At 38.6% G+C, this 17363-nt stretch overlaps 1 protein-coding gene across 2 annotated transcripts in view; it reads left to right on the top strand.

The window, feature by feature from the left end:
* Positions 1-1802: 1802 nt before the first annotated feature.
* The window catches only part of bcar3 (BCAR3 adaptor protein, NSP family member), a 69337-nt gene continuing 53776 nt past the window's right edge, over positions 1803-17363 (top strand). The window contains exons 1-4 of one of the 2 annotated variants that reach the window (XM_039601366.1): positions 1803-2018; positions 2116-2336; positions 8911-9049; positions 14073-14187. In XM_039601366.1, coding sequence (XP_039457300.1) covers positions 8960-9049; positions 14073-14187 — 205 coding nt within the window. In that variant the 5' untranslated portion in view covers positions 1803-2018; positions 2116-2336; positions 8911-8959. Of the gene's footprint in view, positions 2337-8910; positions 9050-14072; positions 14188-17363 lie in introns of both variants that reach the window. The other variant, XM_031733771.2, reaches the window with a different exon arrangement.

Here is a 17363-nt window from a genome sequence, read left to right as displayed (position 1 = left end):
CAGATTCGTCTTCACAAGTGATCCTTACTATTTTAATGTATCAAATAAAGCACTTTTACCAAAGCTGGAATGTCACTGTCTAAAGTGAGTCTAATTATACTGTGAATGTCACATCAGCACCAATTCACCCATCAGTCAAATGTGAAGCAACACTGGTGCTGATTGATGTGAAGTTGTAACTCAGGCCAATGGTTGAAAGAACATTACAAATGAAACCTTTTGTCATTATCAAGGATTTATGTTCACATTGGTGACAGAATTATTTCATTATGTATTTATTTTGTAACTAGGCAGATCAGATCAGTCTTATGATGCAGTTTTAGGTGAATGGGAAGAAAACAGGCAATGTTATATTTTATAGAATCAATAATCAACTTCCAAAGGATGAAAATTAAATAAAAGAAAACATTTAACAGATTTGAACATGACAGCAGATATCCAAAGGGAGGCTACCATCATATCTGCCCTCTACCCTCTGTATCTGTAGATAACCTATAAAGGGGCACCAGATATGTGAATCAGTGATTGATTACCTATGTGAAAGAGTGACTCTATCTCTCAAGAGACAGTTGCAAATATTTCAGAAGTCTTTTGGCACCGTTTTGCCTGGTAATACATACATTTTTCTTTCTATTTCCTCTCTGCCTACTCTTGAGAACTACTTGTGGCACACTATTAACTATTTCTATAAATTCCATCAAATGACTTCTAGGTTTAAAAGACTCAGAACAAAATAATTTCCCCATATTTGGAAAAGCAGTTTCTCAGATGAAATACATAACATACAGTGCAGATTAGTACTGTATGCCAGTAATGTTTCTATAGCCATTTAAATGTATGCCTTTCAAAGCTTAACATTAGTGGGGTACAGGTAGTGCTACTTTGGAAGGAACAATTTTAGTTTGTGGCCTTCCATCGTCCTCCACAAGATGGCATCGCCCCTTCTTAAATACGATATGAGCATTCACAGCTGTTGCCCAGTAATACCAGTACTTAGATATTGTGATGGGGAGAGCACAAAGAGCCTTGTGCGTTTTGGGATCAGCCCTTCTTCAGGGATTGTTGCTGATTCGTTTACGTTTGTTGATCTCTTGATGAATTGATTTGCCATATTTTGTAACTTAAAAATCTGTCAACTTTTGTTCCAATCAAAAAGTGTAACGTGAGGCGACAAATACAACAAACAAACAACAAAGCAGAACAAAAACTCACGTATAAAGTTAAGTTCTGGCTTTAGGTTTTAGTTCAAGACGGAAGTCTTTTATTTTGAAAGGAAGATGATTTCGCCTGAAAGTAGCAGACGAAACATGAAAGTTAGGGAGACCAGGTGGAAACGTACATTTAATTAAGTTATCTTGTTCACATTGTAAACTTCAATTTTAGAAAAATAGAATTAATAACTTAAAACTTTAGAGTAGGCTAATGACTATTTGCAGGTTGATTTTTTTCAGCACCTTTTTTGTCCAGGTTTAAACTTAATTTGGAAAGGCGCCAGGATAATTAGCATGTAAATTATCAGGATGTCTAAGCCGGAGTGCTAACTGGCTACTGCGTTCGGAAGTTTTGTAGCCTTTTAAATATTTTACTTTTAAAAAATTATATAGTACTTTTTTTCAGAAATTAACCACATAAACTTGAAAATTTCCCCTTTGCTCTTAATACATCGCAAATGGCGCTAACTGTACCACCTGCAAGTGACTCAATAATCAAGTCTGCAACCCGATGGCCATAATTAAATTTAACTTGCACCCAAAAACCCGAAAAGCCTTGTGTAACCTAAATGTTTAATGATATTTTAATCGGGGTTTTATTTAGATCATAATTTAAAAGAAATGGCGGTGCAGAGAAACAGGAACGCCTCTAACCATCACAGCGGATAACACGCAGACTCAGCACACGGGCTCCTTTAATTTCTGACAGAGCAGGACACCCTTCAAGTCCTGTTCAGCCAATTAGCACCACCTTGATTTGCATTTGCCCCGCCTGGTCCTGCCACAGCATCAGAAGGTAACTTTAAGGTAGCCAGCGAAGCGCCACTTTTACATCCCTTTTAATTGGCTCTAGAGAAAATAAAACGAAGACGCGTGCTGTAGTTGTCTCCTGCGGTGCTGACAGGTACTCCGGGGTCGGGGCTTTTCACTGACTGTAGCTGAGGGGCGAGCAGTAACTGAAATGGATGATGCCATGCGCCCGCTAAGACTACAGAGTCCCAAAACCAGGGTGCTGTAATCAGTACTCTGGCAGTGGGGGTCTCCTATCAGCTTTGCATTACATCCCCAGCAGATGTGCAGGCTGCAGGCAGCAGCCCGTCTTTGTCGCTCTGCAACTCTCTCAAGGTAAGACTGGTGTATGGGCACTTTTACCTTTAGGATTATTTGTTGCAAAAAAAAAAGAAAGAAAGAAAAAGAAATAGAGTAAAGCTCCGGAGCAGCTTAACCATTTAAATCCCTTCTAATCGCTGCACTGAACTAGTGTGCATGTTTGAACTGCTAGGAGTTAAGAGTTTGTGTGCTTGGAGGTGAAAGTGAAACAGAAGTGTTTTGCACTCACTTCTTTAACTTCTTTTGCTGTTTTTCTCAATTGCTTTTTAAATGTAACTATTAAGTCACAGTTATTGCAGGACACATTCAAGTTACATGACAGAAAAACTTCCTCACAAAAATCCCTCAAACACTGGATGTTTTTTTTTAATAACATCTGAGGACATTTTGCTGCATTTAGCAAGAAAGATGAAACTGCAGAACTGCTAAATTCCACACAAGTAATAACTAGCTGTAAATTATCCTGGGTGCATATCTGCAGTCATGTTTTATGGCTAGAAATTTGTAAAACAGAAATATGTTGGCTCAGAGCTCATGAAAGCATTTCAGAGATTCAACCAGGGGTGTAAAATTAAACCCAAGACACACACCTTTAAGCATGAAACAACTCTTTATGATATTAATTTAAGTCACTGGCATATCAATTGTTGTCAGTCAAGCTGTTATAAGTATTGTCTTTGAGGGAAAGAGTGCAGTGGGTGAACCTTGACTGGAAATTGTGTACTTTTATGGGCTTAAATTACACTGCCAAAGTATTTTCCTTTTTCCCTTGGGGCTTGAAAAAGGAAAAACAAAGATGCTTGTATTTAAATACTCTAATAAATCAGGGGAAATCTGCATCCAAGTAAACACTGAAATCGGCTTGGGAGAAGAGAATGAAAACTTTGAATGAAATGTAACTTTTGGAGGCAGAAATCCAAACCAAATGAAAGTTGCTGGTATTGTGGTGCAGTGTGATAGTAACTTCTCTCTTTGGACCAGAAGGACGGTGAAAGTCTTCCAGCGTTTCGTACAAATAAGATGTTTGCTGTTTTGTGGCTACTTAGCTGCAAGCCTGGCCTTGCTTGATATGCAGGTGTGTGTGATAACTTGATGACGTTGTCAAATTCACATACCTCCTTAGGCAGTGGTTTAGCGTCGGCACACATATACACATGTTCACAAAATCCTGGCAGCTGCCAAGCAGATTTAACTCTTTATGTTTCTTTGAGATGGAACTGTAGAGCAAATGGATAGAAATGCATAGATGATGGTAGGGAGGACAGCTGGAAATGAAAAGGATGCACAAACATGAAGTGAGGAAGATGAGGAAAACAGATGATGAAAGAAAATGAAGAGAGGAGAAGTAGTTGGAAAAGCAAGAGGTTTTTCAAAAAGAAAATAAAGTGAAAGGGGAGAGACTCAAAAGTATTTTGCAGACTAAGAGGAGAACAAGCAACAAGAAATCTTGTCCTACTATGGTAACTTCTTTAGTAAGTTTAACCTTCTCCTCATCTGTTATATTTCTTCTGCTTCTATAGTTACTGTAACCTACAGGTAAACACGTTCTGAAGGCGGCTTCAGACTTGTTCTCAAGGCGAGTACCCGACCACAGGGAGAAATGATATTCCACATCACTCACATATTTATTTTCACACCTCAGAAGAGGTCAGGGAGTTTTTTGACTAACTATAATGTTGCCTGCATTTCAGTGCACAGTTCAAGTTTCAGTGAACACATTCAAAGCGAGTAAATTGGTGTTTATGGTGCTCACATTATAGATGTATGGTTTTTCTACTTTGTTTTTGATGTGCTGCAGACATTTATGCCAGGTAAGCCCTGCAAAGCCCAAGTATTGCAAATGTACCCTGCATTGAGCTGCAGTGATGCAAAGCAATGCAGGGTTCTTTTATTTTTCTGCCAAATCAACTCGCAGCAGCTGAGATTAGCAATGAAAAGATGCATGCGTGGTGTGTAATTTGAAATGGGGAACAGTTCTGTTAGATGGTTGGATCTGCCATCCGTGATAAATTCCAGTTGCAAATGACTGCATGTTTGAGTTTACAATAAATACTGAAAGATGGGAGCTGCCTGGGTCCAACTGTTTGTCTTCCAGTAATGCATTACCATAACTAAGGGTAGGTGTTATACAAATACCACCCCATATAGAAACGATAGGAAAAAATGTTTTCTTTTCCTTTTTTAATAGTAAAAGTTTACTATTAAACTTGTACTATAATAATAAGGTTTTTAATACCTTTTTATTATGATTATTACTTTTTCTATGTATTGCTTCTAAAAGTGTCCCGACCCTTTTAAAAAAACATTTTCCCCAATTTTTTTGCATTTTTCCAGCTAATAACACGGTAGCATAAAGAGTATGACATTTTAAAAATGTGCAACGTGAGCTGAAATTAGTGGGTGCATTTCAGCAGGCAAATGTGAAGAAACCTTACCTGCCACCTGGAATGTTGGCCTTTTGTTCTATGTGAGGGGAAAGTGTCTTCTCTCTGCACAGTGCCCTTCATTTAAAATAATCAAACACTTTGCTGCGATGCTGAGTAACAGGAGCTGGAATTGCCTTGGTGGTGATGCTGATGTTATTTTTGCAGCTTAATTCAATTGGTTGGATTGTGTCAGTCTAATGTGATTGGCAAAATGGATGCCCTTGGACTATAAAAGGCAGCCAATACAGGCTTTAGACAGTGGCTGGGGGGGAAAGGGAAATTGTCCTCTAATGCTGTCTTGGCTGCTCTGGCCTTTGAATTTGTTGTTTGCCATAGCTGCTTTAGTATTCGGTAAGTATCTATCAAATAGCCTGGCCTCTTTGGATCATACAGCAAGTGAGTCTATTTATATGCTATAATAAAAACGCATGCTGTGACGGCACCCCAGAGAAATGTGGTCATGGGAAACAGCTGAGGTCAAACCAACAGGAAGAGGAGAGGAGAGGAAGAAGAACTCTCAAGGGAGAGAGTGTAGTTTTCTTGATGGTGAACTTGCTGACTGGTTCTACTGGAAATTCCAGAATGATTCTTTACTGCTCACTTTATTTGAACTCATGTGCTGGTTTCTTCTGAGCTTTTATGTTCTGGCAGCTCTATGGGAATATGCTAGCAGAGCCCATCCTTTGTATATTAAAGACAAATATAGAAAAGACATCCCAGAAATTTCTGATGATGAGACCTTTCTCTTTACCCAGTTGTTGTCATCTCCATCGAACTGTCTTATGAAGGCAAGAAGGACATGCAATATATGAATTTTTTCCCCAAGCAAGTATTATCCAACTCCCTTAAACCTCCACCACAGTTTTCAGATTTGTTCCTAGATTTTGGGATCATCTGGAAAGACTCTGTTATCTTCCAGCAGCCATTTGGAGCCTTGTAAAATCTTTATGAGATAAACCACTCGCAATATCTGGGAGAAGCCTCAACACTTTAAAATGATATACAGCTGTGCAATAGTCTACACTACTCAGTTGTTACACGAACCATCTGGCTGAAAGATGCAGTGAAAAGGTCTTGATATCAGTAGTTGAAGACAGACAGGGTGTGGCCAACACTGGTTTCACTAGCATCCTTGTACTGCACAAGCTCAGTTAACCCAGTCATTAAATTTCCAAGACTGGATGACACATTTTTATAGTAACCATGTTACGTTGCCCTTTCTCGATCTGTTAACAAGTGAAAGTGAAATGGACAGTTTGTGAACCTCACTTAGATCCATTTCTGTATATTCATGCAAGTTGCTTCACAGCATGCTAGAAAAGTAGATTTAAAATTTAGAACAAATCCAAAAAGCTTATGCTAGTGATCACATAATGCGGTTTTAGACAAAACATCAACAGGTTTTAAGCCTCTGGATTGTCTGCTAATGTATCATAAACTTGATGACTGGGCCAGTTACCTGTGACCAAAGTGTAATAAGGTGTGTGAGTCAGAATATGTGTGTATTTACGTATTTAGTGTTTAAAAATGTGGCGTCCCAGTACTCATTACTCATTTTTGTTAAACCTTAGAAAATGTCAGTTTCACCATAAAACCTTACAAAAACATTACATTAACTACACATCTGTGTAAAGGACGAACAAAACAACAGCACTGTGGCCAGTATTAGTGGCTCTCATTAGAAAAATGACTGTCTACCTTTTTCCCGTTTCTCATATTTTGTTTGTTCCTTACCAGCTGTCACACAGATGATTTTAATGTTCAGTAAATGGGGTATCAAGCTGAAGCGCTGCCATTTAGATAATTTGTTTGTTGTGTCTGCAGATGCTACAGGGCCACTTTGTGATAAGTCCTTTACTGACTTTAATCATCATTAGTGTCTTGTTGCATTGTGTGGCACAGTTGTACTCATAAAATTGACTCGGAGTAATGTTTAGGAAAACAATACAGCTTGATGGATCAACTCACAAATAATGTACAAAGATTAGTTGTATTAGTGTGTGTGTTTGCAGTAGCAGTGTAATACCATAATGAAATTGGACAGTAAAGTGAATGACTCTGCATTTGCTATGTATGTGCACTCACACAAAGAGAGAGAATAGGTGAGCTTGCACAGAAATGCTTTCACTATAAGTTAATGGCCATATAGAACATTTTATATCCAGATCAAATAAATATTGGCTAGTTTTATTGACAACATATATATTTTATATATATATATATATATGTAGTTTGCACAAATGAAAAAATACACTGTCAGTGTTTAAGTTTGCTGACGTATCCGAAATCAGTCTTGTCCTCATCAGTGATATAAAGCCTTAAACGTACAATCAGTTTATTACCGTATTTTTCCGACCATAAGGTGCACCAGATTATAAGGCGCATTAAGCGAAACAAAACAGTCAGATAAGTCAGACTTAAGTCAAACAGATAAATAGATTCCAATAAATATAAATATTCCTGATATTGTTACTTACAGTTAATTACTGGTTGTCAGCAGATTAGAAATGCAACCCTCCTGTCTCCAGATAGCTGAATGAAGGTGAGGCAAATGTCTCTGACTGTTAAATGTAGTATTTATTTTTTTCTATTCCTTCAGTAGTTAACTTCCTTCAGTATCCAGATTAAGGAGGAGTGAATATTTTTTCTGATGCCTATAATATACACTGTCTACAGTAGGTACTGTATATATGCTGGTGAGTAATATACAGAGATTAATCTTTCAAATGACCTCTATTGGGCTGAACTGGAAATGGTGTGAGACACTGAATGGAGTCCCTATACTGCGTGACTGACTCTTCTTCTCTACTCTATATAATGGCACACACAGGTTAGATTAATATGGATGATGGATCCCAGCATTGGTTGATGTTGGTAGGTTCTGACAACCTTTGGGGACATCACTGATAAAATGTAAATCCTCATAACTTCACTTAATGTGATTGGTTGGGGTGGGTGGGGGTCGCTGCGCATGCTCAGTCACTCCGTCGTTGCTTGACAAGCTGTTAGATGTTCTGTCTTTATATGTGACATGCCACCACACACACACACGAAACACAATACCACCCCCATATGTACTCTGCCACCTACATGAGACAATATATAAATAATATGATCACACAGATGATACACAATGATACTAGCTTTCAAAAAGAAAAAGCCTAATGATGTGCAGCAAAGAGAGCGATTACTCACTGTTCATCTGTCAGATGTTTCCTATTGAGCTCTTGAGTGATTCTGAACACAGGTTACCAGAAAGGCTGCAAAATAAGAAAATATGAAATTCAAGGGAAGCGAAAACTTTCTGAATGCACTTTATTATGTTTGACTATATTAGAAATCGTAACTCTCTGATTAAGCCATGGTTGATGTCCCTGTGTTGTTGGCCCATTCTGGGCAGTGTTCATTATCAGTAAAGAAAAAATATCAGTTAAAAATATTTGATCCAATCATTCAATTTTGTACAGTCCCTCCAAAGCCATTATTATTCTAGTCTTGTGCTCATGTGTGAATGTTGGTTTGCGTTTCTAGATAAAAAGATGTGTGGTGGTAATCGGTAAGGGCGTTTTGCTTATATCAGCGTTATTCCCCAGTATCATGTTCATTTTTTTAAATGATTTCAGCGTGTATCTTGACTGGCAGCACAGGCACAGACAGTTTGATTTGCATTATCAGTATCAGTTAAGATTGAGACATCATCACTCTGGGGTGTCCTGTAGTGATACTGCTAACAGCTCATTAGACTGATAAAGAGTAAGACTGAAGAAAAGTTGTCAGTTTAATATCATACAGATACAGATGGATATTATCCAGGCACAGACAGAAATTAGTTTGGGAAATATTTATCATAGTTTGCGAGTCTTTTGCACCATTCAGTCCAGCTCATAATTAACTGGCAAATTCCAGAGCCATTAGTTATATAAGGTCAATAAGCAGAGAAACACTGATTAAGCTTAGTGTATGTGTGAGAAACTGCACACAGCACCAAATCTAACACTGAAATAGGCAACTTGTAGTGTTAAAATTTGCAACTTAATTGTATTGCATGTTTAACTGCTCATTAAACACATTCTCTCTCTCTCTCTCTCTCTCTCTCTCTCTCTCTCTCTCTCTCTCTCTCTCTCTCGATCTTTTTTTTTTTTTTTTTTTAAATTGTGTTTCAGTCTCTGAAAGACTCATCTCTGCCTGCATCTGTGTGGTTGATCTGTCACCATGAAGCACCAGTCTATTTCCCGATGGTTGAGTCAGCTGGGACTGCCACAGTACTGCACAGCACTGGAGCAGGAGTATGATGGCGTAGAGGTAATACAAGTGCATGTGCACGCACAGCAGCACAACCCACATGTTTTTAGCTTCCTGTTTTTAAATGACTCGTGAAGCTGTTGTAAATTATATAAAACAACAAGCTTAGAGCAAAACCTCTTGAGGAGAATGATGTTTACTGGAAAGTAAACATCATTCTCCAGTGGTCAAGAAAAAATTTTCTGTGGGTAGTTAACCTGCCAACTCCTTAGAAGTGTTTTAGTGTTGATTGTTAATCATTTTAACTGTGATATTAAGACATGATATAGAAATACCAAAAGTGACTGAAAATGCTAGAATGAGAGCACAGGATACCACTGATTAGAGATACGAATCGGTTACCTAGGTGAAGTGTGACAAGTGAATCAATTCCAGTATGAGCCAGCTTAAAGGACATATAATATTTTTATCATTTTTACATATATATATTTTTAGTTTTGGTAGTTCTTGTCCTAAGTTGGGTGAAAAAAAACAAATAAAAAAAGAACAAAAAGAACCACAAAAAGACACCACTGATGATTTGGATAAACATTTTGAACTACAGAGGACATTTAAAAAAATTAAAAACAGTTGTTTGAGCAGATAATGAGATGTGCACGATCGTATACCAGATGTTGAGTGAATTTCAGTTGGAAAATCTGAAGCAAGACCTATACAGAGGGCACAACATCTTTGTTTCTCAATAGAAAGTGACATGATTGATAGTAATAATATAAAAGGTGTTTTATTGTCCCCGTGAGCTGTAAGTGAATAAATACATTGTAATTTGAGTGAACTGACCTTTTTAAGTAGTCACACAATGTTTGCATTCCAACAACTGCAATAGTGGTTGTTATTAGGGCAGTTTCCCACGACTGACTACTAAAGCAGCCTTATAAAACTTCATCACTGGCCTGAATGGACAGTGATGTGGAGGCTGTTCAGCGATTACCCAACTTCATGCTGAATGGTACACAGCCATTGGCTAGGGGACAAGATTCATGAGCCAATAAGACATGAATTATTGTGTTACCTCTAGCTAATGTTTACTCAGAATGCATCTGTGCATAGTGAAGGCATAATAAAGAAAATACAAGAAAGCTTGCGCAAGAAAAGTCTATTCTAGTCATGTTTAAACAAAAGAGTGTAGATATAAGTTGTTACGTGAAATATTTTCTCAATATTAAGCAGTTAGATTAAATTCTGAGTGTAGATCTACATGTAGCTAATACTTTAGGATGTACACTGTGTATTTTTTTTTTTTTTTCAGTGTAAAGGAAAGTGTCTGTAAGTTCTGACATATTTACTTAAGCTGATGGTGAGGAGTTGTTTGCACTTCTTGTTACACTGTAATTGCTGTTATGGGTAGCATAAAACTAAGAACTATCCCCTACCTCTTTCTTGCCCATCCTCCATTCATAATGAAGTCAGTGCAGTGTTGCTAACCTTCCTATTCATATTAGAACAACAACATGAGGGTCAATGCTTCTGAGCCATCCATGCTTGTGAACACAAAACTAACTAAGCTAACACCATTAACACAGCCGTTGCCAGTGTTGGGGTTATTATTACAAAAAAGTAATGTATTACATGCTACTTCTTACTTAAATTTGGGCTACAGTTCCACACACCAACACAAATCTCTCTGCTAATGTACACACACACAGAGCTTTCTTTTAGGTTTTACATAAGAAAAAAGCTGACGACACAAGACGAAAACATCCCTAATAGACTTTAAATTGTGATTCCACTTTAGAAACATGCACAGGTAGAAATGGAGAATGGCTGTACTGTACTGGATGCTGTTAACACTTAACCATCACACTCTTATCCTTTCTAAATATGTACTGTGATTATAGTAACACGCTAAACCCAATACTTCTTGCTGCAGTAATTGTTTTTATTTAATTCCTGCCTGGATGTTGGATGTTTGCGTGGGTTCTCTCTGCTTCCTCCCACAGTCCAAAGACATGCAGTTAAAGACATGCAGTTAGTGGGGTAAGATTAATAGGTCATTCTAAATTACCCATAGGTGTGAATGTGAGTGTGAATGGTTGTCTGTCTCTGTGTTAGCCCTGCAACAGACTGGTGACCTGTCCAGTGTGCACCCTGCCTCTCAGCCTAAGCCCCCCTCCAGCCCCCCCGCAACCCTGGAAAAGTATAAGAGGAAGAGAATGGATGGATGTATTTTAGATTTTGAGGTGATGATGATTCTGTGCTGAGACAGAATTTCTCTTGATTATCCCCAAAACTACAGTTAACAGTTAATGTACAGCATTTAGTTAGAGAACATAGCTGTTGTCTTTCTCAGCCCCACCTTATGATTGAACCTGTGTTTCCACTGAAGATAGAAGTGCTGCTTTTTTATTTTCTGCCACGTGATTCAAATGTGATTGGAGAGTCAGACGATTGTATTAAAATAAGATGTAGAACCACAATAATAAGAGTTTGACATTTAAATTCAACAGGCCATTTTATTAGCAGAAATATCGATTCATACCGAATTTCCCAGAGGAACCCACCCGAGGGATTAATAAAGTTTTATCTTATCTTTTATCTTATTTTAACAAATTCCTGATCACTGCGCCACAGTGAGATGTTTAATGTCCGGAAACATCCCCACGTCTCCGCTTGTCTTTTCATTTACTTGCACCTTCATTGTTGAAATAACATTTACGCTGGCAAAACCAACATCCACAACTGCTATATCAACTCTCCACAGGACTGGTATGAGAGTTCATATTGTTGTTCAGCTCTGCGTGATGTGGAAAACAGAGAAAAAAGAAAACATGTCAACTTGCTGTTCCATGCAGACAGAGATGAGAAAGACAGGAGAGGGAGGGAGAGATGCTGAGATAGAGAGAGAGAGAGAGAGAGAGAGAGAGAGACAGACAGACAGACAGACAGACTTATCTCTCTCTCTCTCGCTCTCCCTCATGCACATGAACACACCTTGAACTGTGTGTGTGTGTGATGAGCTGAACAAATGTAGTATCTTTCTTGACTTGCCAGCATGTTATTATTGAGCTGTCTAGGCATGTTGAGCCCAGTGACCATCTGTCACATGTGTTGTACGTACCTTGATAAACTCAGGTTCATCTCTTGTAATTTTCTTTTTTTTCCTTTTGTTTTTCCTACAGTTTTGCATGTGTGTGTGTTTGTGTGTGTGTGTGGTTTTTTTCCCATTCAGGGTTATTTTTTTTGAACCATTTCCTCCTTTGTGTGCACTTTTGTGCACGGATGAGGCAGAGTTGGTTTGTGTGCATGTATTTGGCTACTTGTGGATGCAGGTGAGCAGTTTCTTACTTGCAGTGTGCTTGTGCACTCCTTCACTGTGATTTTAATTTGTCTATCTGTTTACATTCATGGGTCTGCCCACTGTGTGCTCATGTAGTCTAAATAGAGCAGTGTTTGTCATGAGCCATGAGAATAGTCTTATTGTTGAGCAATCAGAACAAAAAAGCCCTTGGTCTGAGCTGAGAGCAGCGTGTGATGACACACTGTGTCACATGTACATGTCTGTGTGTGTTGTGGGGGTTTTTTGGGTGGGTTTTTTTTTTTTTTTTGTTTGGTAACAAGCGTACTATAGAAGGTTGGGTTATGGTTCAAAGATTTGGTAGGTCTCTACTTCAAAGGTCATTTAAGTTAATAACACAGCGAGTGTGGAAGTGTGGCAGGGTGTGTTAAGACAGTGTAATGACAGCAGCAGGATGAGAGGAGGAGATGAGACATTGGAAGATAGGTCACTTGTGGTCTCAGCCTTTTTATTATGCACTGCTTTCTGAAAACTGCACTGCTTTCTGTGAATGCAATAACTCAAGATGGAAGTCATCTAGGTCATCTTCAAATACATATCATACGTGCATCTATTAGTAGGCTGAGGAGCAGCACTGGTGCCTGCCAGTATTTTTGTATTTATTACTCTTGTTGTCTAGTTTTTGGGTTTAACAAGCACCTGAGTGCAAAATAAAATTTCACCTCATGCAAATATTTGCTGGAATGACAATAAGAACCTTTAAACTCTTGAAATATTGGAATAGTTAAAAGTGGCAGAAATGATTTTGGCTTTTGACCTTTCTTAGACAGACAAAAGGATCAAAATATTACAAACTTTAAAAATACTGCTGCCCAGTGCCCCAGCACCACCCACTATGACCTCAGTAATACCACAAGTAGAATTGTTGCTGTGGCAGGGCGTGGGCGGCGGTGCCGCGGCAGGGAAGGCGGACGCACCTGCACGGAAGTGTGTTAGAACAGCAACCGTAAATAAAAGTATGTTGGAGGATGCAGAATTGTGGTCATGCTATGCCTCATTCCTGCCACAGTTGCCTTTTTCACAATGTTGACAAAAAAATGACAATGTAGAAGATTCATTTCGGAATCGATGGCAGGTCAGTTCGATTGGTTTGCATGCATTAACTGGGAATTATATTTTTGCGTTAATGGTACGCTGCAGGTATGTTGAGGCCAACCCAGCAACAACCATGTTTGTCGTCTATCAGTTTAAACTGAGATCAAATTTTAGTTTGTCCTGAGGGTCCAATGAGTCCTCTAGACTCAGTTTATGAAAAACTTGTGTTTAAAAAGTGTAAATATCAGTGAAACCATAAGTCAATGTTTTACTGTAGCCTGGGACACAGCTTATTTGAACCCAATATGTAATGGTTACGATAAAAGGGCAACATAGTACATTTTGAAAATGTTATTTTTATTTGAAAAAATGAACTCACTTCTATGATCCAGACATTATCTCACAGTAAAACATGCAGAATAATTAACTTCACTATGGTTAAATGCAACTTTGTGTGTTTTGTACAGCTTGAATTAAAGGATGTAGTTGCTAGGTTTAATTTGCTGCAACAACAAACTGAAACACTGAGCAGAAAGTTGCTGAAAGCTGTAGACTGCTCCACAGAACTTCATAGCCTGTGGTAGTTTGAAGCATTTCAGTGGTTTAGTATTTATTTTTAAGATCCAGTATCCAACACTATTTCCAGAGCAGGTTCATTTCACATGCACGTTTTTGTTTGCTTATATTTTCCAGGATCTGCTTCACCTCACAGAGTATGACCTCTTGGAGCTTGGAGTCCACAATCATCTCCACCGCCTGCACCTTCTTACTTCTCTACGCCTCCTTCAAGAGCGAGAGAGGAGGAGAGGTACTCTAGCACTCCCACATGCTGCCGGATGCCTAACCACTTTTTATCTTACCCGATCTTTTCCATCAAGTTGTTGATTCTGGATCTGTGTTTGATTTGACTCCTGGTGTGCCCAGCGACTAGACAGAGACAGAAGCATTAGTGTCATGTAAAAACTTGCTTGTGTCTGGGGGTCGCTGGTGGAGGGGGTTATCTTACGGAGGATTTTGCTGTCTCTCTCTCTCACTCACTCACATGCACACACACAAATCTGAGCATGTGAACCAAAGCTGTCAGCAACTAGGGAGAAGAGTGCTGAGGCCTGCACTCCTGCTGGGTTTAATCACTTTTGGAGGTGTGCATGTATGCATGCATGGATGTGCTCTTTAGTGTGTTCGTGACAGACTGCTTTGTTTGCTGTTTCCCATGCATTATAAAGTGAAATCTAGCTGTTGTCTTGGTGACTGCTGTGTAAGTCAAGTCACTAAATAATTGTAGTGGATCTTGTTGGTTGTTGCTACATGTTATCATACATGCATAAAAGCAGGCATAATCAGAAGATGCAAACTTGGGGCAAAATAGCCACTTTGTGATCAAAACACTGCGCCCGCTGCATCACTTACCAAAAAAAACCCCACAGTGTCTTTCTTGGCTGAACTTCTGAACATTTTTCAGGAGCCAGACTTTCTGAAGTTGTTAAGAGGAAGCAGGGACTATAAAGAGTCTCCTCCTGTCTCATAGTAAACCTAGCAATTTGCAAACCCATCTGGTATGAAGTGTCTAAAAAAACAAAACACACAAACAAAGAGACCTCAAGTTGCAGTAAGTATAAAAACATTTGACTTTCTGCATCTGGTTTGGCATAATGTAAGTTTTGTGGAAGTTTACTGCTGTTCATTTAGCAGTAAGGTATTTCTTTTTCCTTTTTCAGTATGTTGTATTATGCATATCTGTTGTGTTATCTGGGTTTATTTTGAAAATGTGCATGAATGAGGATGGATGACTTACTAACTGCAGACCAAATCTACAAACGGGTACAGATAAAGTAACCTGAAACTGGACTCTGTACAGTCCTGTGAAATGTGCTTCCACAGGAATTAAGAGGGAATCTAGCAGCCAGGTGCCGTGATCTTCCTTATAAAGGCAGACGTTTTGGTAGTTTGCTGGTCTGGAGCATCCAGCTGTGTGTTAATATAATCCCACAATGTTCCGGTCAAAACATGAAATGCTCAGAGAAATTGCAAAAAACCCAAGAGCAACATCTCAGACTGTGAAAGCCTCAGTTAACATGTTAAAGTTCATGATGGCACAGTTGGAAAAAGACTGAAAAGTATGCCTTGCTTGAAAGTGTGTCCATCAGAAAGCCTCTTCTTTCTAAAAGAAACATGGCAGCATCGTATAGGTTTTCAAAATGAACCACAAGACTGAAACAATGGGCCTCATTTACTAACAGCGCGTGGGCACAAATCTGTGTATAACTCATGCGTATGAAAAATTCATGTACAAATTTACCAAAATTTCTGTACCTGAATTTGTTTGTAGTTACAAACAAACATGACATACAATATGACTAATAAACACCAACGAAACAGTACCTCTCACCATGTGCATGAATAATAATAACACTAATAATAAGGATATTTCCTTTTGGTCATTATTCATTTTTCCAAAAAATATTATAAGCCACAAAATGCTCAGGATCACTGAATTGCAAATAAATACATTTTTAAAAGTTAAATTGCAATGAAAGAAAACAAAATACTGAAGGAAAAGCTGTGGACTTTAATATTTTAATTTAAACATATTCCAGTATTCCTTACCGCATTATATGAATTATGACTATCATTGCTAGATTTCATGACTTATATTTACAAATAGTGGAAACTTTAAAAAAAAAAAAAAATTTATTTTATTTTATTCATTGACAATTTGTCATTACCTGTGGGTGAAACTGGAGCACTGATGCCAGATATGTAGATAAAGCATATAATGAGTGGTTTACCTATCATTACAGCTCAGCCCTTATAAAAACATTTATTTTCACATTCCTGGGATCACTGCGTGACCACTATTGGAGACCTGGCCTACAGGCTGACGACTGTTGCTGAGATGAAATGGCCTCTGCTGGTAATCACTCAGTCACCAACTACTGTGGTATTATCTGTCTGCCTGGCAGGCTGCCAAGCTTATCATTATCACAGAGTCCAGTTTTGTTCAGCTAATAGCATCTCTCTCTCACACTCTCTCTCTCACACACACACACACACACACACACACACACACACACACACACACACACAGTGTCTTCATATCTTAGTGGGACATCTAATTGACATAGTGCTTTCCTTAGCCGCTTACCCTGACCCTTAGCCTTACTGTAACCCTGACACTAAAACCACATTTTCAAAAATGCCTTTAAACTCGTGGGGATGGGCATTTTGTCCCCATAAAGGCTGTTAGTTGGCATAGTAACATTCCAATTTTTGGTCCCAACAAAGATATGGTTTTTTTCTTCTTCTTAAGAATAAGACGTGAACTCACAGACTGCATTCAGACTGCATTTCATCATATTACTTTGTGCGTGTGCGCGTACCCACCCACCCACAGGCATGTGTGCAGCAGGTACTCCACAGCATGTGTGCAGCAGGTACTTTCCTTAACAGCAGGTATTAAAAAGCAGTGGAGAAGTAGAGATGCTCTAATTAGAACATTTAGAGGGTGAAGGCATCAGTAAAACCCCCACATGCATGCTCATGCCTCACATATTTGAGGCATTGTATTTTGAGGCACTGTTTTGTTACAGCTGTTTGTGTCATTGAGGGTATTCTGTGTATGCTGTGTTAAAATTCCATGAATATTAATGAATACGTTTTATATTCCTTTCAGGACTGTGGTTTACAGCGCTTAGGTTTATTGAATCAGTGCTGTACTCTGAGAGTAACAGGACTGTGTGTGCTCTTTTCATGTTTCAAGTTCAAATTCCAGTCATGTGCTAAATATTTTCAAGGTGATGCATTTGAACAGACTCAGTGTGTACCTAGCTGCATGGATGGTTTTATATAATGAGTCACCATCTTTGAGCTTCCTCACCCTACCTGGTCACTACATGCCAAATAAGCAGCAAAAAAAGTAGATGCTGTAAACGCTACAACCAAATATTTGAAATGTGACTGTGTTGATGCAGCGGTGTCTGACAG

Source organism: Oreochromis aureus, linkage group 17, assembly GCF_013358895.1.
Source record: "Oreochromis aureus strain Israel breed Guangdong linkage group 17, ZZ_aureus, whole genome shotgun sequence".
Taxonomy (NCBI): Eukaryota; Metazoa; Chordata; class Actinopteri; order Cichliformes; family Cichlidae; genus Oreochromis; species Oreochromis aureus.
This window is presented reverse-complemented; position numbering and strand designations above follow the sequence as displayed.